Here is a 22,914-nt window from a genome sequence, read left to right on the forward strand (position 1 = left end):
ACTTTATGTTGTGTTTTTATTCCTGGTTTCTAATACATTTGGATCCAGCTCAAATTAACAACAGGTCTTAATACCATAACATAAAGTTTTTATATTAAATTATAAATGTGAAAAAGTAGCTGACTCATTGTTATAGTCATGGTCATAAAATACAAAGTTATAAATAAAACAAACCATGTCAAAATTATGACTTTGTTTCTCATAACTACGATATATTACATCACAATTATGAGATACTATCTCATCAGAAAGTTAAGATAGTATTAGTAATTGATTATATAATAATAGCTACATTCAGTGCGTTTATCAGGCTTATTGATTCATTTATAAATATTCTGCTGTGACAACATAACCCAGGCTCCTCTCTCAGCCAGTGTTTGCGGACCTCCTCCCTCTGTTCACACGGCTCTAAACAGGTATGACCGATGACGCCAGCAAGGTGACACCCACCTCCCCTCCTCTACCCCGGTGTGTGGCGACGCGGCTCCAGTCCAGTTCCCGGTGGAGATTTTTTTGGAGGAACTTTTTTTTTTTTTTTTTTTTTTTTGTACTTGAAACTAACATTTCTTGCGCCTCGATGACAATGAGGATTTCCTCCTCGCCTGAAGGACTTTAACTTTTTTTTTTTATCACGTCCAGTGCGTGAATCCCGGAGGATTTCACACGTAACACATACGTACGTAGGGTATCGTATATGAAAGCCGACCGTGTGTGAATGAGTGTTGTGTTGAAAGCGGTGGGAGTGAAGCTGCAGGCGGTGAGTGCTCGGTCATATCCTCGTCTGCATGTGGAAACAGTGTAGCTCCGCTTTCACAGGCTGCACCTCAGGTCCCTGAAATAGAACCAGAGAGACGATAGTTCAGATGTTTCCCTTTGGAAACTTCTTGCATGCTGTTTGCGGTTCCCGGAAAAAGCTTACCTGCCTTAAAATGTCAGGATCAAACAGGGAAAGGTCGCGTCAACAGGCGGTTATCACGCTTCTGATTCAGCTGTTTTCACTCGCTGCTCACAGAAAGTTTTTTTTTTTTTTAAAGTTAAATTCATGTACCAACATTTTTCTTCTGTTGGCTTGAAGGGGTTAAAATGGTTTCAGGATGGGTCATAGTCGACTTTTTAGAAAATGCGGACGTCCTGTGAGAGGCGAGAGGTTCATGGAGAGACTGACTGTTGAAGAGAAAGTTTCATTCATCCACAGTCTGACTGAATTCACTGTCAGCGTGGCTCAAGGTCGACGTGTCCCGCCCTGTGGGAAGCTACTGTAAACAGCCAGCAAGCTGTGAGCTGCAATAAACCAGCCAGAAAATATCCACACAGCCAAAGCACTGGGGAGACGCTCTGGTCAGTCAGACTTCCTCTGGCATGTTCAACATGAAAACATCCAGGATCAGAGCAGCAGAGCAAAAGTGACTGCCAGCTGTTGGACTACAAGCCATCTCTAATGATGCTTTCTCTAGCTTCTATAAGCTATAATAAATATCATTTTCATTATTGATCGGTCTTGCTCCGGGACCCCTTGTGGGATTCCTGACGCCCAGGTTTTAACCGCTGCTGTAAATGCATCCTTGTTTTTTTAATTCGCAGACACGTTCCAGCATCTATTGGACAACGGGAGGTGTGGTGTAGTGTCATCCCTCTGTCCATGATGTCCTCCAGAGGTAAAAATGACTTGTGCCGAATATGTGGCAATGCTCTCCAGGGGAACCAAAGGCGGTGGCTGTTTGGGGGCCAAAATAAGAAGACTAGTCACCCTCAGACCCCAACAGGGTCCCTGAGAGGAAGAAGTCTGTCAGGGTCCTCTCAGAGCAGCCCCTGGGGTGAGTCTGGAGCGTAAGGAAATACAGAGGAGTGTTAGGTCATATGTTGTTGGTCTGAAATCAACTGTTTTTTTTTGTTTGTTTTTTTTTAACTCTTCACAGGTAGCACATTGTCTCTCGGTTCCTCAGTGTCCCTTTCCAAGTCCCAGTTGTCCCTGAGCTCTCCGTCCAAAGGAATGGATCTGCTCTCGGTGTTGACCCACATACTGGGGCATTCTGTACCCCGGGGCAGTGGGCAGGGGGAGTTTGTGTGCGGCAAATGCATGTGCGTCCTAGAGCGGGTGTTCAAGTTTGACTCAGTGATAGCCAGGGTGAAGGTGCTCTCGTCCGAGAGGCTTCAGAAGCTGACGCAGGAGAGGGACAAGATCAGACAGTGGGTGCGGCAAAACTACCACCACAGACACCAGCACGACTGGCAGAGCAGGGGCAGCACCAGCGAGGAGGATGGAGAGGCGGAGAAGGAGGGCTACAGGGAGATGCTCAAGGAGAATATGGCGCTCTCAGAGTACGAGTGCTGGTCCGAGAAGTGGGACGCGTGTCCGTATTTTATAAGAACGGGTAAAAGGTGCAGGAAGGGCAAAGGATGTGAAGGCTGTGATTCCTTACGGGTGTCTGACTCGGATTATGAGTCAGTTTGTGGGGTTCCTCGCCGCATGCCTTTCCAACCCTTCTCCCCATTGGCATTGTCGCGGGACAAATCGCAGAGCATGCCCCTCCACTGGCAGAGGGTGTCATCCATCAGCTCCAGCCCAGCGTCACTGGCAGGATCCAGTCTCTCCTTACGAGCGTCTTCCCGCACAGAGTCCATTCAGTCCCTGGACTCCCTTGATGGCAATGACCCGTTTGACTCACCAGGTGATCAGTCAGTCAACTTTATGCTGAAGGAGCTGAGAGATATTGAGGGAAAGCCAGTCAGTTCACCATCAGGGAGCAGGCTCCCAGTTCTGGACAGGAAGGACAGGAGGTACTTGGGAAAAACTGGAGAGACAGTGTCACCCATCGTGAACAGGGTGCTGAACTTTGGGGATGTGGAGAACGGAGGGGATGAAATGGATGAAGAGGACGGGGATGTCCTAACAGAGCTGAGGGACGAGTTCATGCCTCTTCATCGACAGGTGGGTGTTTTCATTCCTGTCTAAGACTGAAAAAACAAGTAATAAATAATCCAGGAGGAACTGAGGCCAGTCCAGCAGTCCAACAAGATTAGACACTTCACTAAATAGTATCACAAACCGTGTTTACTATGAAATCATTTGTCATTCCAGAGCACTACTGGCAGGGTTCACCATGCTGTCAAGCACCTGCGAGGGCAGCTGGACCAAGCTGTGTCCCGCATCAGGACCCTGGAGGCCGAGCTGAAACACGGGAGGAGCAAACCAGCTGAAGTCAACGGATCAGACTGGGCACCTGTAAGCATTCAGTCTGTTCTCTCACTCATGCTCCGCTGATATGTTAAAAGACGAGTTTGACGTTTTGGGAACTGTTTTTATTCATGTTTTTTTCCCAGCTAGTTATCTTAGCTTAGCATAAGAACTGAAAACTGGGGGAAACAGCTAGTCTGGCTCTGTATGAAAGTAACAGTCTAAAGCTCACTAATTATCACATTATAACTCATTCGATCCAGGGCAAAAAAGAAATTCTGCTTATAACCCCTCATAAATTCACAAATTGTTGTGTTTATACTTTGTTTTTTTATGGATTAAACAAACAAGTTATAATGTGAGCCTTGCTGGTAAGAAGCTAGCTGCGCCCCCACTGTTTCCAGTCTATATGCTAAGCTAAGCTAACAGGCTACAAGCTGTATATTTAATGAAAATATACAAGAGTGATGCCAGTTAGAGCTGCGACGATTACTCAATTAATTGATTAGTCGATGGACAAAAAAATAATTGGTAACTATTTAGGCAATTGATTTAATTTACAACCGATTGCCTATATCAATATTGACATGATGACAATAACAAATATTTACTATTTCTAGCATCTCAAATATGAGGATTTGATGCTTTTGTTTATCACACACAATAGTAAACTGAATGTTTTTGGATATTGGACTGTTGTTATTTTCTGGCAATTAATAGACAAAATAATTAATAGATTGACTGAACAAGCAGCAACAGAAATAATCATTAGTTGCAGCCTAGTGTATGTTATTGTATAACAAGGCAAGAAATGAACCATATTTTCCACAATGTTGAACTATTCCTTTAAATAGGTTAATGTGGTTTTAATTCATGAAGTGAATAATAATACAAACATTAAAGGTTTATGAGTAATAATAATAATAATGATGATCTAAAAATAGAATAATTATAATTGGAAACTGAATTGAAATGTCAGTGAGTTGTGATGTAACAGGCGTTTACCCACACAGTTGTTATTTGGACCGGCTGTCATAAGGGATGATTGCCTCTAACCTGCCTCGAACACCCTTCAGTCACATGTCCAAACAGCTCCACAAACCACTCTGTGAATGTTGACTGAGCACAAATATAGCTTTATGGAAGGAATGGAGGGTGGGTGAACTGTGTTTTGTGTCTTTGGAAGGGTGTGTCCACGTTTCCTCATTTACAGGTGCAGATACACACACACACACACACACACACACACACACACACACACACACACACACAGCCTCTCTCTGGAATCTTCCCCGACCAGTGGAGTTTGCCCGGGGCTCAGTAGTCTTATGATAGAGAATATCATTAGCAGGTCTCTCAGCTGCTGAGTCCACATGACCTGATCTCTGTCACAACGAGGGCCGCGGATGAGCGGAGCTGAATATTAGGAAGAAATGTGTGGGGGCGGCAGCAGGTTCAAACCTGCAATTACTGGGGTTTTCTTTGGTGGAAACACATTGTGAACACAACACTGATAAATCATCTACTTTTAAGTTGATATGGTGAGCTTGTTGGCAAACATTTTGTCATTTACACATCCAGCAGAGTAACTGGCCGCCTGGCAAACATAACTCCAGTACTCACTCTCTTTTAGCTCTGCTCTGGTCTCTACCAACATGTGAGGGAAATATCCAACTCTTTAGCTGCTAAATGCGCCTTTGTGTTCACCAGCTAACCTCTTAACTGGGTCTGGTGTTTGGTGTAGAGTGGGTTTTTTTTTGCTGCAAACAGTTGCCTGCTGCAAAGTCTGAAAACAGGGTTAGTGAGAGTGTGAGTGAACCCAAACAGTTGCAGGTTGTAAAATCGAAACACTGGGCTGAAAGACTCTAAAACCCTGGGTCGAGCTGAGGGAAGGAACCGGATTGTTTCTCTCCGGATTCGTCAAGACAAGTTTATTTATTTGTGTAGTGCATTTCAACAACAAGGCAATTCAAAGCGGTTTCATTAAATATTAAAGGCATTAAGAAAAAGAAACACTAGGCAAAATAAAAACACACATAAATAGGATAGTAAAAATAGAATAGGACAGATTAAAAAGGAGAATAATAATTACAGTGCAGTTCAAGATATAAATAAATTGTCATAAATTTGTTTAATAAAGTTTGTTAAATGAACCAAAAGAGTTGTAAAATGTTGATTAGGGCTGCAGCCAACAATTACTTGCATTAAAAGTAATCAGTTAATTATTTAGCCAATTATAGCAATTACAATCAAATGGTTGATTAATCATTTTGTCAAGTATCTCAGAAAAAATATATAATGCTTTCAAATGTTTTGTTACCCCACCAACAGTCCAAAGCCCAAAGATGTTCAAACAGTTTACAGTTAAATGAAACTATACAGCAAATCCTCACATTTAAGAGGCTGTAACCACAGAAAGACTGAACATTTCTGCCTGAAGAATGGCTGACTTGAATAATCAGTTATATAAATAGTTGCTGATTCATTTCCACTTGATTGACTAATTGATTGTTCGGCTCTAATGTTAATATTTCCCAAAAAGACAGTATTGTTTTATCAGTAGTGAGGCTTAGGTTTGTATTAACAACGATAGAAACCCTGTGGAGCTGCAACAATTTGTCAAATTACAAATTAGTCAATTGAAAAAAAATTAAACTGCAACTATTTTTCTTTTCAAATGGGAGAATTTCCTGCTCTTTTAGTTTTATCTTATAATAATTGTTTCTAATAATGAAAATAATTGTAAGTAACCTTAAATCCCAGCCCTTGGGATCTCCTGAGTTGTTTCATTAATGCCTCTGACTTCTAAAAGAAACCAACATCATTTGTTCCCCTCTGTCCTCCAGCTGGTCCAGGAGGAGGGTGGCAGTTTCCTGCTGCAGAGCCTCGGTCACTCCCTTCACAGCCGGGAGCGTCTGATCCAGGTGGGTGAAGTGATGAGGGGAGACAGGACTCAGTCATGCACACAGCAGTGAGATCTTCTGCCACTGCCCTGGCTCTGGCTCAAATCTCACTGGAATGTGGTTTGTCTTTGAAGTCACTGTGCGCCCTTAAAGTGGCAGCACCAAAACTGCATTCGCTCTGCTTTGTTTATTCACCAAGTTGTACTGGTGACAATCAAGTATGTTTTCTTAAGCTCTGATTTTAACTGCCCCTGTTTTTAGCTGCTTGTTGTCGATGATTTACAGCAGGAATTTTATTGGATTGCTGCACTCATTGCAAGTCACCCTGCATGAATGTAATAGCTAAATAGCTAAATCAAATATAGTCTTTCTTATCTGAACCAAAGTGTGCTTGAATGGATTACAGCCTCCTAAAGATTATCAACAACTGACTATATATACGAAAGTCGCTCTTTGACTTTTACCTGCGTAATTGAAAAATGCAGTGGGGGTTTTATGATGTGCAATACTAATAACTTGACAAGTTTGATACCACATTCTTGTTTGTCACAGCCAGTAGCTTGTTAGCTTAGCATCAAGACTGGGAACAGGGAGAAGCTACAGCTACTTTGGCTCTGACCACATGTCACAAAAACACAATCTGACATGTTATTTAGTGAGCTTTAGAAGTGCTGGTTGACGGATTTTATTACCTTTGCACAGAGCCAGGCTAGCTGTTTCCCTCTGTTTTCAGCCTTTATGCTAAGCTAAGCTAACCAGCTGCTGGCTGTAAGACAGCGAGGAGGCATATTTCTCAAAATGACCTTTTAAAATATGCGCATATTTAGCATAGAAAAGTACTATTTATCAAAAATAAACTGTTTATATTCAGTCAATAATGAAATGTAGATAGGAAACGCTTTAAATAAGATAATTATGTCCCTAAATGTTTTAGATAATTGAACACATGTATCAGCAGTTCAGTTTTGACTTTCTATATATCTTTTCTGAACGCATACAATGAGTCTTGTGGTTTTAAACAGATTTACACAGGTTACAACAGATTTGAGTTTCTGGGTGTGTAGACAGGTAATAAATGTTTGACTGTTTGACGGAGCTGTGGATTTATGACGGTGCTGTCTGATATTTGCAGTGGTTCTCATTTGCATTCATATCAGCTTGGCTCTGGCCTCTATATGAAGACTTTTCCTCACCTTATCATGGCTGCGTGTATTGATTCACGCATGAAATGGCTTCCTAAACTTTGAAGCTTGCAAATATCCACACATAAATACACCTTAAATCTTTAAACCCATGTAAAGACGTCCAAATCAGATACGCTTCGGCCAGAATGTTTTCCCCCCTTACTGTGCTGTTACATGAGTGTGTTTGCTCTTTTGCAATAAGCAGAGAGATATTTCCTCTCTTCCAGGAGTGTATGGGTCTGATCAGAAGACTGTGTGTGGAGGAGGGTGCAGGCACTGAGCTGGCCAACAAGCTGACTGAGAAACTGACCGAGAATCTGAAGGAAATTCTCTCTGACAACAAGGTTAGAGCTGACATTGTCCTTTTTGATCCTGGCACTAAAGGAGAACTCCAGGATTGTTTAACCTGTCACTTACCTTCCTGTGTTTCTGGGTGTAAATGATTAATAGGGACAAAAATCTTTGCAACTATCCACTACTGAGTAAGAACGGTTTACACAGGAACCACTAAACAGCTGCTGCAGTGTAATCAAAGTATGTCCACTAAAAGTGCTTGTTTTTGCCAGTGACAGGTTCAAATTGTCATTGGCTAGTAGTTGCAATTCATGTGACGTTATATAAAGAGGGTAGGTGTAATAAGCCAAACCTTCAACCTACACCTTTTTGGGATATACAGTTATGCTTTACAGTATGTATTTACTATGTATAAATGTTGATAAGGAGTGAAATAAACTGAACTGAACTATTATGTCACATAACACAACAGATATAACAAAAAACTAACCAAGTGAGGCACCAATACACCAGCAGCTCCTGTGCTGAGCGAGGTAAAATCAGTGTTTTTATAAATGGAGTCTGGTGGCTTTGAACAGAGTGATTATAATGACTGTTTCAGTATGAACAAAAAGGATCAAAAAGGATCTTACTTACAGAAATATCTGTCTTTGATAAGAATCCTCTCCATAATGTTGTCAGATGCTTAGAATAACACTTTGAACCTGTGACTGCAGAAACAAGTACTTTTAGTGAACTAGTTCGACGTGGACAGACGTCCTGTTTCATTATACTGTAGCAGCTGTCTAGGGGTTGAGGGGTAGGCTGTTCTTGCTCAATACTAGACCAGTTGCAAAGATCTTTTTCCTTATTAATCACTTACACCCAAAACATGGGAAAATAAGTCTTTACTGCTGAGACACTCACTTGAAGCAAACCAGTTATCGGCACAAGCAGACGTTGGCTGATAGTCATCAGACTCAGTCCTCCTGTCCCTGAAGGCTTTTATATTTGCAGAGCAGGTCTTGTGATGGGTATTTTTGTTGTTGTGTTTTTTTTTACCTGAGGCCTGCGAGAAACTTTAACCAGTCTAGCAGCAACATGTCAGCTATTGCCTCTGGCTCCATGGAAAAAAATATGGATTACACACTGTGTTTTACAGTTAACTCTATTGTTTCTGGAATTAAAGCACAGAAAGAGCATCTTGTTGATGTTCATTTGATAACCTTGACATGTTTAAGGCCTTTTAATAAGCGTTGGCCCTTTAAAAGTGTTGATCTGGTGGCCCTCAGAAACAAGTAAGATAATGACAGACTAGAGCTATAAAACCTACTGTAAAAATAGTAAAATGCCTATTTTATTTATTTATTTATTTTTTCCCCTTAGGTCAAGATGATACCTACAGATGTCTTGTTTTGTTTTTGTCAAAAATATTAAGTTTCCATGGGTAATAAACAAATTTAAATCTAAATCTCAAATCTAGATATAACACATTCTGTGCTCTGCAGGCTGCCCTAAAGAGTTTGAGGTCTGAAATGACTGAGAAAGAGAAGAGCATGGAGAATGAGATTGAGGCGCTGAGGAAGGCCGGAAGAGACCGAGAGAGAGACCTTGACACACTCAACACTGTCCTGCAGTGCAACCAGGATATTATCAATGTAAAAAAACACACACACAATAGAAACCACTGATGCACGCACTGCGGTTCAAAGCACACACACCCACATTCTTACTACAGTCAGGCACTGTGTGCATTTGTACTTTGTCCCCATGCTTTAAGTTTTGTTTAGATAGGTCTGCATTTTGTGCTGACTCCAGGATCTACGCGTGACTCTGGGGGAGAAGCAGCAGCTGCTGAACGAGGCGGAGAAAGAGAGGGAGGTGTGGAGGCAGAGGGACCGGGCCCTCGCTGCTGTCCTGCAGGAGAAGGAAGCTCTGATCCGCTGCCTCACAGAGGAGCTGGAGAGCCGTCACAAAGATGTGAAGGTACTATACGTATAAAAAGGTGTACTTACTAAAGACTCTCTGAACATTGTTTTGTCACTGCGCAGCCACCATGATCCAAATGTGAAAAGATCTGAGCTGATTTTTGTTATACTGCCATTATTCTGAAAATATTCATTTACCATAGGGATACAAAATGACAAAAGTGTTCATTTAACCTATTCCTCCCTTCAAAGAAAGTTGCAGAGCCTTCATTCTCTCTGTATTATTGAATGAGGAGCCTGTTCTGCAGTGCTCAGTCCTTTCAGCCTCTCCTGACAGACGAGGTTTCTCAGTAAATATTGACTTCGGTGACCATGGGGAAACTTTTACTCACAGCAGGTCCCTTTACTGCAGGCTGATTCTGACTCTGTGACTGGTCAGGGGAAGGCACGGGGTGGAGCTGGGCAAGCAGCCTTGTTGAAAGACACAGAGGAAAACAGCGCCATCTTGTGCCAGGAGGTCACCAAACTCACCACAGCCCTGCAGGAATACCAGGACATGGTGCAGGTGAGATGTTAGATTTGAAAGTTTGGGATATTAAAGAGAAAAATTGAAAAAGAAAAAGCTGCCTGCTTATTCTGAATTGAGAATGACTTTTCCCTTTTCATGCACAACTTCCTGCTGTTGAACACACCTTGATAGATAATATACACGTTTGTGTTTGAGATCTGAAGATATGATGCAAAACAAGATATGGTCAGAGATTTCTCAAGAATCTGAGATTTATTTTGACTCAAGCCATGTTTGCATGGTATGGAATAGAACTGAAACAATTAATTGACAGAAAAACAATCAGCAACAATTTTGTTGTTTCAGTAATTCTTTTTTAATCAAATAAAGTGAAAAACGAGACTGGTATCAATCTTTTTTTCTAACTCTATGAAAGTGAAAAGTCTCATTTCCTGAGTTGAGATTAATCTGCTCAGCAGTGTTGACAAAAATTCAGCAGACAAGAGCATCCTGCCACACACTCCCAGCTGAAATAATGAGGAATAAACTATACAGAAAACTGCCAATGTAAGTCTTATAGCCTGAAGAAGCCCTCCAGGATCACACAACCAAGAACCTGCAATGCTGAAAAACAACACACACACACACACACACACACACACACACACACAGAGCAACAACAGATCTCAGCCTCCCTAACTGTTCGTTTTGCTTTTTTTTTTTTTCCTCATCAGAAGCAGCAGGAGAGTCACAGTCAGACGGTGTCTTCTCTGACGGGTCAACTCAGAGACACTCGGCAGGAGCTGAGGGAGAGGGAGAAGGAGAAGAAGGAGGCTGACAGAGCCTGGCACAACATCAGAGAGGAGAGAGACAGAGAGGAGAGGAAACTGAGGGACAGTCTGGAGAAGAGAGACAGACTCATAGAGGTAAAGTGCAGGAATCTGCTGCTCATTTACTCATAAGCCCCTTTTTGACCAAAAGGGTCAGATTTGACCAAAAAGTTCCAGGAGCTGGGGAACCAGAGGAACTAATATCAGGACCTGCTCCTGTTTGCATCTGAAGACAAGTTAGACCCAGAATAGATTAAAAAACTGACAAAATAAAAACATTGAGTAAGTCTGTATTTCAGACAAGCAGACAACAAAGCTAAACTTTGTTTTTAATGTTAATAAACAACAAATGTCTGACTAGCATCCTAGTATGATTACTAGAGGAAGCCACGGTGTCTCTGTTTGATCAATGATGGTCAGCCCTTCAAATCCCACCACTTACCTTCCTGTACCTTTTCAAAAGTTACCGCGCCCCAAAACAGGAGCTTATTTTTTACCCTGGCACTGTCAGGAACTAAATTTAGCCCCCAGTTGCTATGATCACAACACGTTTAGTGCCTGAGTTCCTGGGAATATTCTTGGTTGACCATCAGTGAGTGTTTGATCCGAACAACTATCACTAAATATGAAATGTTTGTTCAAAAAAGTCACTCCAGTAATTTTCAAAAAAGGCTATTTTTTTTAAATCCACATTTATGAATTAACAACTGAAAAATTGCACTGGTCCAAACTCGATTAAACACTGACACAGAATGAAAGCAGCATGGATGGTTTTGTGGTGAAGGCACAGAATATCACAGTTTATCATCTGTGTGACGGGCCCAAGTATAAATGTTGTCGTGCCAGTTTGGCTTGGTCCATCTTTAACTGATCATAAATGTAGCTGAATGTTTCTGAGATGAATCATCAGGGTACTATTGTGTGTAGTGTGACACTTCCACATACCACACACACTGACCAGCCCTGCCTGGATGTAAGCTCTTATTATCAGCTGTTATTATGATAATGATATAATTGCTATTGATAGTAATTACTGTAGGAGGACAAGGAAATGAGACAACAAAGCAAAAATAGAAGTAAAAATAGAACTTGAAGCACTTGAACACAGTTTAAAACTTCATAATGCACTTTTGCAGCTCTTTGTTTTTGACGGTGTAATTTCTATTTTTTTTTTCTACAATAAAACCTTAAATGATCCGGTGAGTTTTACACAAAAGTCATTGCCTGCAATCTTACAAGGTCAGACTTAGTAGAATGTCTGTATGACCTTAAACGCAGCATAGGTCTGAACTGAATGGCATGAGATTAAGGTTAGGACTGAGGCAGCAGCAGAGAGGGAGAGAGAAATGCACATCTTGTTCTACCTGCTAAGATCTCTTTAAAATAAATACATTTATTATCTTCTGAACATAATCAATTTGATACACAAGGAAACACAGTGAAAGAGCTGTTAAATTGTTGAGATTAATCTTGTATAAGATTTTTCTCCTGGTGGTGCAACCATAATAGGAAATAAGAGGTTAAAGAAATCCTCTTAGAGCCACAGTAATAATCTGATGTGAATGCCCTCTCTGTATTTTCAACTTTCATTCTTCCCAGTTCTTGAATATATTTTATATATATTTAGCTTTACATGCACCATGTGAGCAAACTAAGAGGTAAACGTCCTGTCAGATGATGTATGAGTGGATTAGTGGAAGATGTGAGCATCGCTTGCGCTCATGACGCTGGTCATTAAGGTTTTGAAGTTTTAAAATCCATCAGTGATGCAGCCTGTGAGCAGCAGAAAACAGTCCTTTGACAGATAGATGAAGCCAGCAATGTCACGTATTCCAAGTCTGGAAAAGGTTCAACTGAGAGTCAACAAAAAAGTGGGAATTTTTTTATATTTTTTTTTTATTGTCAACAAATCCCATGAAAAGATGAAAAACAAGCTATGAAAAGCTCCTACTACAACAAGCAGTCTGTGTGAAACGTGCAACGTGTAGCTGCTTTTTAAGGTGTCTGATAATCTGAGTTTCATTATATGAACTGACTGAGATCTTAATTTTTCTCCACCAAAGCAAATCCTGCTGGATGCGGAGGAGCGGGACCATCTGTTCAGAGAGCTGCAGCAGAACCTGCAGAACAAACATGAACCTGTGACGGCCGTCAAACACACACTGTGAGAGAGGGGAGATTGTACTCTAGTGACAAGACGCAAACTAACAGCACATAGTTGGAGGAGTACTTTGCACTTTCTGCACCACCGTTTTGCCTCTTAAACATATTTATCGTGGTGTACATTAAGTCTATTTATATTTATCTCTCCACATTTTTTGGAGGTTTGCGCTTGCAGACCTGCCTTGCCCTGCCATTGCCTGAAGTAAAGTTTCATTTCCCATGATTACTAGTAAACTCTCTGGAGTGAATCAGCAGTTTCAGACTCGGAGAGTCAGACACAGCCTGATTGTTTTCAATATGGAGAGATGTAGCTTCTCACAGCTGGGTGTTTAATACTTGATTTAAAAACCACCAAATTATTTTAATGTAATGGGCCTAATGTTAAGGCAGCGATGAGATTTCATTTCATGCAGGGAGACTGTTGCTGATACATTTCTGAATGGTGGGATCGATAGTGGATCTGAGTAAGACTCATTATCTCCTTGAGGAGAGGAGCAGGTGTGATGTTGCTTTAAATCTGAATTTGCCCCCTTTATTCTGTGAAGATCTTTGTAGTAGTGTCTTATGTTTGTCTTTCTACTTTCTCAGTGCAGATCTGCCAATTTTTTGTTTACAGTGCTACTTTGGCACTCGTGGAGGGGAATACTTAGGACCAAAATAATATTTTTAACTGCTTTCATTTTCTGCTTTTATATATGTTGCATTTTTTAATTTTCTTCTGGTACTATTCTGAATTATCTTGACTGTTTACATGTCTTGTACTGTTAGCCTGGGAGTATGAATTTTCTTTCTTTTAGCTCCAGAGAATTAAACACTGATCCAAGTTATTTTTGCCTATAGATGCTATTATTTCATGAACCGACATGCGTGCTTGGTAATAAAATATTACCTTCAAATGTTTCTTCTAACGATATCTTCGGTTTTACGTGAGTAGGATTTATGTTATGACCACCACTTCTAATTATGTCGTTTCTGAGGACTCATGTTTTGCCCATCATTTTTGACGTGGTGGTATACTCCAATACCCATGACCCTCTGCGGCCGTTGCCGTGGAGAAGAAGCCAGTCAGAATATAAAATCACAGTGGCACCAAATTCAAAACAGTTTGTGTTTGAATTTTGCAAAACAACACGGCGTCATAGTTGCTGAATTCCCCCGGAATTAACAACAGTAATTGTTAAAGTAGAAATTGTTTTAAACTGCAGGTTGTGTCGTTAGCTTTTTTAGCCGTTAGCGCCACCGACAGGATTTTAAGCTCCATGATTGGCCGCTTCTTGCCAAAATGCATCTTGGGAGATGTAGTTAACGTGTCCCTTACGTACAGGGGCTTGTATCCATGAATGAATTACTGAACAAACCTACGCTTCACCTGCAAAATGTCACTGAAACAGGCCCGTACCGACTTCTAAGACTCAAAACGACCGCGAAGGAACTCAAAACAACAACAAAGAGACACAAAACGACCACAAAGACCACATAGGGACACAAACGGATGAATGACGGTGCCCCCTACTGTCCAATCACCGAACAGCTTTGAGTTTCCGGTTACTTCAGGGACTGTTGCCATGGAGCTGACACCAACAGTTCGTACAAAGTTTTCATCCTGGATGCTTCACAGTGGACGAACAATACTCCCTAGAAAGGATTTATCTAATTCAGACAGATAACAGCTGATAGTTAACACGTTTTAGGAGGAGATTACATGTCAAGGAATGCAGGTCCAGTCGGTTCCCCTCGGTTCTGTCACCATCGGACCGCTGTCCTGGCGCGATGGGACGGTCCGCTCCATCCAGCGGGCGGAGCGCCTGGTGCGGCAGACGCGGGCAGGGCGGCCGGCGACTCGCAGCCGGACCCGGAGCAGCAGCAGCAGCAGCGCCGCCGCCGGTTTCACACCAAAGCGCTCAGGCGGCACAGCGGAAACAACCGAGGAGGAGGTGACAGAGGAGGAATGCGGAGAGGGTCGTGACTGCATCTGCAAAAATAAGATGCTGAGGCCCCAGACCGCAGGGGCGACGGTGAGAAAAATACAGGCTGCAGCCTTCAGAGTCAATGACAAGTGACAATGTTAATGATAAGTGACATAAAAACACAGTGGTACAGTACATTTACTCTCTTACAAGTACATAAGCATCAGTAAACTGTATTTATAGTGTAAGTATAGGCTTTAAAAATATATTATTCATTATACAAAGTAGTTCTATGCAGAACATACATAATAGCCTGTATTTTTTATATCAATTATATTCATGATCTCGAAAATAACTAATAACTAAAGCTGTTGAATACATTTAGTGTCCAAAAAGTACTGTATTTCCCTCTGAAATGTAGAGGAGCAGGAGCATAAAGTTGCATTAAAAAGGAGAAACTCAAGTGAAGTGCAAGTGCCTCAAAATTGTACTATCCCCAATGTTTTTAAATTTGGAAATAGCAATTTAACCTTCCTCTCAAGTTTCCCAGTGGGTCCCAGAGGACGTCTCTGGCCCCATTTCCACCTACCAGCTTACGTGAGCAGTGCGCTGGGGCCAGCACCGCCGTGGCCGGGGAGTACATGCGGAGGGTGCGGGAGGTGGAGGGTCAGCTGCGCAGGCAGGCCGGCAGGGTGACCCAGGAGGGGATCAAGCTGGAGAGGGAGAGGGGCCACCTGGAGAGGATGCTGCGCAGCCTCAGGATCGATCTGACCGTCAACAGGAGAAGCTCGGAGGGGAGGACCAGGAGGCCATCTACCGCTGAGACGGTAAGCTTACACAACTTGGCTGTTCACAGTTTTAACAGAGCAGCAAATCCACACCATAAACAGCCAGTGAGTCTTGTATCCACTTTGGTGCAGCTATAGATTATAGCTAGCGATTTCTTTGTCCCCTGTATGTGACAGTGCTCTTATCAGGATGCTCTCCACACATGGGCAGATGATGAGACAACAGGCCCCTGGGCACAGACATGTAAAAGGTCCCCTACCCCTCCTGTACAGAAGCAAGACCCTCAGACTGAGAGAGATGCTCTTTGTTTTCATTTAGTGTCTCTTTGAGGTCGTTTGATTGACTTTCCAATAAAGCATGTTACTATTCACTTTAAACAGAGGCTCTTCCTGACCCTGGTAGGCCCCATCAGTCCATCCTTACACGCCCCCCTGTGCTCTGTTCTTTGGGCCATGGTGTGATACATACAGTCATATAACCTGATGAACCACGAGGAAAATATTTAATTTATATATTTATTTATATATACATTTATCACTTTAGGGCTACTGTTTTGTTTCTTTCTGACCTTCACGTAGAGAAGAAACACCAAAGAGAGAATTTCTCCACAGAGATCATGTTGTGCTTGAGTCGGACCAAAACTTTCAGTCTCAACCACTTCTAGTTTGGACTTTTTATATTTAACTGTGGAAAAAAGAAACTGACAATTCTGCGAATATTTACTCTAACATCCTCTAACATTATTATTCAAAGTACAATATCAAATCATTTTAAAATCCTTTCAATAATAACTGAGAAATACCTAAGCTACGCTTTCACAGCCATTACAGCCTAATGCAACACCAGATATGTAAGTGATACAGGCTGAGGATTAATTCATTGAGTTCAGGGTTGTGAACTGAATTTGCGAGGAGAGGATGTGTTCGCTGACAGGTCTGATGTGTTGCAGGGGAGAGATGGTGCTGATTACTTGCTGTTGTGTGAGAGAAGAGAGCTGGCCGAGTTGAAACAAGATCTGGAGGGAGCACTGAGAAACACACTCAACCAGCTACAGGTGATTTACAGTGTTACTGTTCTATCTTCATCAGCTGACTGGTTTTCTTTTAGAGCTCCTTCCCCCCACTCTGTCTCTCTTTCTTTGTGTTCTCTCCAATTCCACCTGACCTTCCATGTGGTTTAGTGACTAATGGAAGACAAACAATACTGCTGAAGCCATCCAGTAGCGTGACTAATGAAAACATTACTTGGAAATATTTTGGCAGACTAGATGACCGTTTTTTCTTCAAATTTAAGAAAACAATTATTGTTAAGTTTATTAAGTTTCCAATTTTGAACAGAGATCAAATTAAAGAAATAAACTGGGGAAATAATGTGCACATTAATCAGTCATGGTAATAATGGTTAGTTACAGCTCTGATGTGACTTTAGTCCCTCATCTGTCTCTTCCAGGCCCTGGGTCAGAGCAGCAGACGGCTGCTGGACTGTGCCAGTGAGAGGGCTCGTGTCCTGGAGCTGCTGCCGCACAGCGGCTCTGCTGGAGGACACAGCAACAGTGCTCAGACCTTCACCAAAACAGACCCGATCAGCCCCTTTACACCAGGTGTACCCAGGACAGAACATCACTTACACACCATCCAGTTCTCCAGTACTCATCCAGTACCGGAGTACTCGGACATAAAACTGTTTGATTTTAGAAAGTAAAACAGCACCACCATGGCTTGCTTAAACAAAAAAGATATTTTTTTAAATCTCTTGTTTGTCCTGCAGAGTGTAAACAGGTTTTAGAGTCGTCCACTTTGACAGTCAACCAGTCACAGCAACTGAGGGGAAACATCACGCAGATGCTCACCAGCGCCATCGCCAGACAGAAAGCTGCTCACCGTACCGTCAACGATGGCCTGGTGAAGAAAATCGCAGAGACGATCAGTCTGCAGGTGTGCACAAACACAGCATCATGTTAAACATCTGCATGCGGTACAGAAATACTCTGACATCATTTGGAAATCAGGATAGTAGCTTTCATTTCATTCTGTCTTTTACAGCAAAACCTGACTGTGATGTCTGCTGCCACCAGGCAGGCCATGTTTCGCAAGCAGAGGGAAATAAACTGTATCCGTCACAGCCACGGCAGAGCACAGGTTGGCCTGAATGTGGAACGAGATCAGTGACTGTTTTTGCAATTCAGTGACACTGTCCACAAGGTGATGATGCCCTGTGTTATTCTGTTAACAGGGTCCAGAGTACAGTGGTGATATACTGTCCAGAGAGAAACTCAACAGGCCTCTGGTGCAGGTTTATCAGAGACACCCGGGCACACAGTTACCTGAGGCTGCTCATCTCATACAGGTGTTGACTTCTTCCAAAAAATATAATCAAATATACTCATAAATGACAGTGGCAGAAATTTGGCGACCACCTTCTTCAAACTTAAGTAAGGGGCTCTGCTTTTCTCACTAATGGCTTTATTAGTTCTTTATAAATCAATTATTGATGCTTTATAAACCACTGGCTGGTGTCCATCCTCCTCTGGTATGACTAAATAAATGAGGAAGAACCCCCAATAGTTCGACAAACTTCTGTTTTTGTGGCCACTAGGGGGCATCGTGAGAAGCTATAATGACAAGACTTATATACAAAGTTGATAAGATGAATGTGTTAGCAAATGGTTGCTTATTTACCCAACCAGCAGCAGGTATGGAGCAACACTAGTGACTTTTATAGCTCTGTTTTTGGTCTCTACCAGCTTCTGAGGAAACTCTTCACTAACTTCACCAGCTGCTAATTTAGCCTGTCTGCTGCTTAATGCTGCAGTCAAAGCTTTTTCCAAAGAAAAGAGCAGCTGAAAATGATACTGATGAGAGTGGTGGGACTAATCCAAAACAGTACAGCTGCAGGCCATGAAACTGAAACAATGCATTAAAAGACACTAAAGAACCAAACACAGCTGAAGGGAGCTGCAGAGCTGGGTGATAATTCTCTGCAGGTTTGTCACTGCTGGCAACACCTTTTACATTATAGAGCTGTTTGACCCAGTAATAGTTTAAAACATCAGCCCAGTTTATTATATAATCTACCAACTTTATAATCTGTTGAGTGATTTATTACTGATCTATAAAGTTAATAGACAAATCAATTATTTACTAAGCATAATAAAGTATGCTTTATTGGACAGTTTGAAAACACTGCTACTGTTGGGTCAGTTGACATATAAACCTTTGCACTGTTAGCTTGCTCTCACACTACTGCAGACAACAATCTGCATGACTAATCTAAAACAAACCTAAACTGGGACTTGTCTCTTGATACCACAACACATTCATAAGAGCTGTTAGTGGCTGCAGATAAAGAAGACACCTAAAAATAAATCATATATAAGGCCATCCTTCCATTGCATCTTAGCTAGAGAGGTATATCTAAGAAAAGTTTCCTTTCATATATTAGACAGTGGGAACTTCTCTCTTCATGCGTGAAAATAAAGACTAGACAAACAAACTCTAATCCAGAACATCTTCACATTCAAATAATATAAGCATGTATGCTGTGTACTTATTGGCAGAAGTTCACACCATATCTTTAAAAAAAAAAGCATTCAGTGGTTTAACACTGAATCAGAAATCAGGCTAAATGTGTTTCCTGTTTGTATCTCAGGGCAGTGCAGTGCTGAAGCAAGGTCTAATGTCCTCTGAGGCTGAGCTGGCCAGGCTGCAGCGTGCCTGTCTGCAGCTGCTGGATGACATGCACGGCAAGAGAGCAGCAGCCCGGGTGGACACAGGCGTCGTCCGCATGAGGCGTCAGCAGGTCGACAAGCGAGCCATGCCTTCTTCCCTCCAGCAGGGGGCATCCAGAGGCCAACTCCCCTTGTCTTGTGTTGAGTAGAGCTGCAGGGAGTGTGCAAGTAAAGAGAGATGATAGTGTAAATTTAATGTGTGTGAGAATTGAAAGAAGCTGTGTGCAAAAAGTTCTGGTTCATGAGGGACTGAATCGGATAAAGGTGGCCAAAAGTATAAAGACACGCATGGTCATTTATTCCTTTGGTCTTGAGCTAGGCCCTTTAGATCTAGCTTTGGAACAGTTTAGGCAGGACCCTTTCCTGTTTCAATTCCCAGAATGGTCATTTGGAAATTTTCTGTTTTTGTCCCTTTGTGCAGTAACATCAACACTGAAATTTAATAAAAGTTAAAACAAAATGTTACAAGTTCAAAAACAATGTTAAGGACTCTTCTGTTGAAAACCTCACACTTCTTGGTCAGAAAGAAAGGCCAAAAAAATGTGTCTACGGTAACTCAATAAAGCTTCGACGAGCGCAGTCAAGTATTAGAAAATCACCTTTAATGGCCTGGATTTATATAGGACTGACCCCAGCCGAGTTTTTCAGTGTTAAAATAAATGCCAAGATTTATTTACTGAAGCAATTTCATTGTGTTCTAATTAAAACATGACCATGGTAGGAACAAGGGCCTTTTGTATGGCTGAAAAATATAAACAGAAACAAAGAGTGGATAGATATGAAGTGGTGTCTAATATGATTATCTTAACTTACAATATTACCAGATTCCTAGCTGAAAACTATTAATTTCCTTATTAAACTAAGGTATTAGAGTTTATTTTAAGATATAAACCAACAAGCTGCTTTTTTCTGTGTACCAAGCTATAAAAGACCTGTGTATTCAAGATCTTTTCCATAAAGTAAAAAGACATGGCACTGTCCCTACCTCTTACGCAGCTGTCTAGTCATGGGACTGCAGGTCACTTGACAGCCCTCCCACCAAACTCAACGTCTTTCATTAGGAGTTAAGACATGATTTAATAAACCTGCCCTATTTTACCTTAGTACAGGCCATGTGTCTTGTCACTGTTCAAAATAACATGACATAAGACATAAAAAGACAAACTGTTTATTGATTTTAAACTAGAGTATAGTTTCCTTACAAAGCCCTGTTGATTCTCTTAAATCTGAATGGGGCTATTCTCTGCAGCCCAGGCAGCACTGAATAGATCATGGCCGTCACCGGGAGGCTAACAGCCTTATTGAATCATAAGTGTTGGGTGTGGAGATTCCTGGAGTTAATTGAGAGAAAATCTAGAGAAGCCAGAGAAGATTTAGCTTCAGATCTCTGCAGCTGAGCCGCATGAGGAAGCTAACAAAGCCTGGATAAAGCTGGCTGGAAACTGACGATAAAAACAAGACTTTCACAGGTTTATTGTGTTCAAGATGAAGACAGCTGGTTTCTTCTAGATAATAACGAGAAAGAGACGACGTTAAGAGCTGAGGAATCGAGTCGTCAGAGTTATTTTCCTCCTGTGAGACAGAAACAGTCAGTAATGTTGAAGCTGGTTTGTCCTCTGCTCTTCCTTTGTTTACTCCCAGCTGTGGGTAAGTGAACAAAACTGTGTGTGTGTGTGTTTATGTGTTCATTTGTGTGTATGAGTGTACAGAAGATGCATGCTATTGCCAAGAGAAACACTTTGGGTTTTGCAGCAACAGCTAATATTAGAAGATTTTTTTGATTAATCTGCCAATTATTCCATTCCATGAGGCGAAGGCAACATCTTAAAATGTCTTGTTTTGTCTGACTATCAGTCAAAAACCCTATAACAGTGATTCTCATTGTGGGGTCCGGGGACCCCCAGGGGTCCTTGACGAGATTCTTAGAAATCCCCGGCAAAAAGAGAAATCATTTTTAGTTTTTCACTATAATTCCAACCATAAGTAACACAATGACAGTGTGAGTGTTTGACTATTTTGGTCATGGGTTTTAAACACTTTTTTTCATAATTAAACACGTAAATTGTGGTCCATAGTCTAATTTGTGTCAGTTAATGGGTCCTTGATGTGAAAACATTTCAGAACCACTGCCCTGAGATATTCAATTTACTATAATGTAAGATGACATAAACCAGAAAATCCTCACATTTGAGAAAACAATGCAAGTTTCTGACATTTTAGTTTGAAAAATTACCTGAACGATTCATCAATATCAAATAGTTGCCAATGTATCACCTTTTGTATCCACAACAACGCTCTGTGTTACATAAATTTCAGCTTATTCATTATTTCACTTTCATAATAATTATACAATAGCAAATAATTTTTTGGGCTCATCAAATTCAAAATATTCACAGTTGTTTTTAAATTCAGAGCAATGGATGGTACAGGCTTTGTCCTTTTCATCATGTTTTGGATTATAAGTACTACATCACTCACCATCCTCTGCAAGACTAAACTATTAAAAATCATTTTTTGGTTTTAATCAACACATCTGTCCTGCAGTTCCCCTCTTCTGTTACACCTGTGTGTTCCCCACCATCTCACCTCTGGACTGCATCAGATTTCCTCTGAAGTGTCCACCCGGGCAGCTCTGTCTGTCCAGCAGAGCTGTGGGCAAGAAAGGTGAGTGCGCCTCAAGTCACCGAGCAAAATTTAAATGAATCAAAACTGAGAAAAAGAACTGAAAAAGGCCACTATAGAAGGAGACGTGTCAGTGTGGTTTTAGTTTGTATGCGTCACTCCTAAACTGATGTTTCTAATGAACTTTCAGGAGACTTCCGTGTGGTGTTGTATGAGAAGAGCTGTGTCCTGCCCGCCCTGTGTGGAGTCACAGGTGAAAAATATGCCCTGGGACTGAACTTCACCTTCACCAATGAATGCTGCAACACACACCTGTGCAACGGTGCTGCAACACCTGCTGCCCCCTACTGGACTGGCACATTACTCACACTACTCATTTCATACTCAGTTTGGTGAATAGAAAAATATTAAAGCAATGTGAAAGAGAACTAGTTTGACATGCATGAGGTGCCTTTTCTGCCCTCTAATAGGCTGACATTGTACTCAGTTTCCTTTAAGTAAATGCGCACTAATCTGTGCTAAACCACAGTTTGCTTCACCATGAGTGTGAGATGGAAAAACAATATTTTTTCTGACTATTGCTAACATCGAAAGACATTGCTCTCTGGTTGCAGAGGTGTTTTTAAGAGGGGAGAGTGGAGTGTAACTTCTGTTTAACTGTGGTAAAATAAACTGCCTCTATCCTCTTATCAGTCAACATCATTTACACAGGCCCAAATCACAAGTTTGTCTCATAGGGCATGAAAAATGTAAAAACTAAAACCAGCAAATGTTTGACACTTTTGCTTGAAAAGTGGCTGAAACAATACATCGACTGTCAAAAGAGTTGATCAACGAATAATTGATTAAGTGACTTATCATTGCAGCCCTAGCAAAACAGTATCACTTGAAGCCATGTGGTGGAT

At 41.5% G+C, this 22,914-nt stretch overlaps 3 protein-coding genes across 10 annotated transcripts; all 3 read left to right on the top strand.

Moving 5' to 3' along the window:
• The first annotated feature begins 444 nt into the window (after positions 1–444).
• Positions 445–13,791, top strand: LOC139613544 (putative leucine-rich repeat-containing protein DDB_G0290503). 8 transcript variants are annotated; one of them, XM_071470283.1, is made up of 11 exons: positions 445–1,403; positions 1,582–1,814; positions 1,917–2,929; positions 3,080–3,223; positions 6,022–6,099; positions 7,490–7,606; positions 9,044–9,193; positions 9,354–9,521; positions 9,903–10,028; positions 10,706–10,897; positions 12,865–13,791. In XM_071470283.1, exons 1-11 carry the CDS (start codon positions 1,360–1,362, stop codon positions 12,967–12,969), a joined length of 2,370 nt encoding a protein of 789 aa, XP_071326384.1. In that variant the 5' UTR covers positions 445–1,359; the 3' UTR covers positions 12,970–13,791. The 8 variants fall into 8 exon arrangements, with proteins under 8 accessions (XP_071326384.1, XP_071326382.1, XP_071326383.1 ...); XM_071470281.1 differs by having other exon boundaries at positions 446–1,403; positions 9,858–10,028; XM_071470282.1 differs by having other exon boundaries at positions 446–1,403; positions 9,876–10,028.
• A 141-nt stretch (positions 13,792–13,932) lies between these two features.
• tektl1 (tektin like 1) lies at positions 13,933–19,847 on the top strand. The gene is made up of 8 exons (XM_071470299.1): positions 13,933–14,979; positions 15,414–15,698; positions 16,610–16,714; positions 17,110–17,260; positions 17,428–17,594; positions 17,703–17,798; positions 17,893–18,006; positions 19,309–19,847. The coding sequence occupies exons 1-8, from the start codon at positions 14,677–14,679 to the stop codon at positions 19,534–19,536; spliced, it is 1,449 nt and encodes a 482-aa protein (XP_071326400.1). The 5' UTR covers positions 13,933–14,676; the 3' UTR covers positions 19,537–19,847.
• Positions 19,848–20,766: 919 nt separating this feature from the next.
• LOC139613551 (sperm acrosome membrane-associated protein 4-like) lies at positions 20,767–22,698 on the top strand. Its single transcript, XM_071470303.1, has 3 exons — positions 20,767–21,034; positions 21,932–22,051; positions 22,200–22,698. Exons 1-3 carry the CDS (start codon positions 20,983–20,985, stop codon positions 22,403–22,405), a joined length of 378 nt encoding a protein of 125 aa, XP_071326404.1. The 5' UTR covers positions 20,767–20,982; the 3' UTR covers positions 22,406–22,698.
• Positions 22,699–22,914: the final 216 nt, after the last annotated feature.

This window comes from Trachinotus anak, unplaced genomic scaffold (genome assembly GCF_046630095.1).
Source record: "Trachinotus anak isolate AG129_WGS33_773 ecotype Australia unplaced genomic scaffold, CSIRO_AGI_Tana_v1 ptg000032l, whole genome shotgun sequence".
In the NCBI taxonomy this organism is placed as follows: Eukaryota; Metazoa; Chordata; class Actinopteri; order Carangiformes; family Carangidae; genus Trachinotus; species Trachinotus anak.

Bases quoted from the DNA above. Each gene is read 5' to 3' on its own strand.
- LOC139613544 (XM_071470281.1), top strand. From the start codon at position 1,360: ATGTTCAACATGAAAACATCCAGGATCAGAGCAGCAGAGCAAAA. The intron at 1,404-1,581 runs GTGACTGCCAGC...TTTAATTCGCAG, and splicing joins ATCAGAGCAGCAGAGCAAAA to ACACGTTCCAGCATCTATTG. The intron at 9,194-9,353 runs GTAAAAAAACAC...TGCTGACTCCAG, and splicing joins GCAACCAGGATATTATCAAT to GATCTACGCGTGACTCTGGG.
- tektl1 (XM_071470299.1), top strand. From the start codon at position 14,677: ATGCAGGTCCAGTCGGTTCCCCTCGGTTCTGTCACCATCGGACCGCTG. The intron at 14,980-15,413 runs GTGAGAAAAATA...CTTCCTCTCAAG, and splicing joins CCCAGACCGCAGGGGCGACG to TTTCCCAGTGGGTCCCAGAG. The intron at 16,715-17,109 runs GTGATTTACAGT...TGTCTCTTCCAG, and splicing joins ACACACTCAACCAGCTACAG to GCCCTGGGTCAGAGCAGCAG.
- LOC139613551 (XM_071470303.1), top strand. From the start codon at position 20,983: ATGTTGAAGCTGGTTTGTCCTCTGCTCTTCCTTTGTTTACTCCCAGCT. The intron at 21,035-21,931 runs GTAAGTGAACAA...TCTGTCCTGCAG, and splicing joins TTGTTTACTCCCAGCTGTGG to TTCCCCTCTTCTGTTACACC. The intron at 22,052-22,199 runs GTGAGTGCGCCT...ATGAACTTTCAG, and splicing joins CAGAGCTGTGGGCAAGAAAG to GAGACTTCCGTGTGGTGTTG.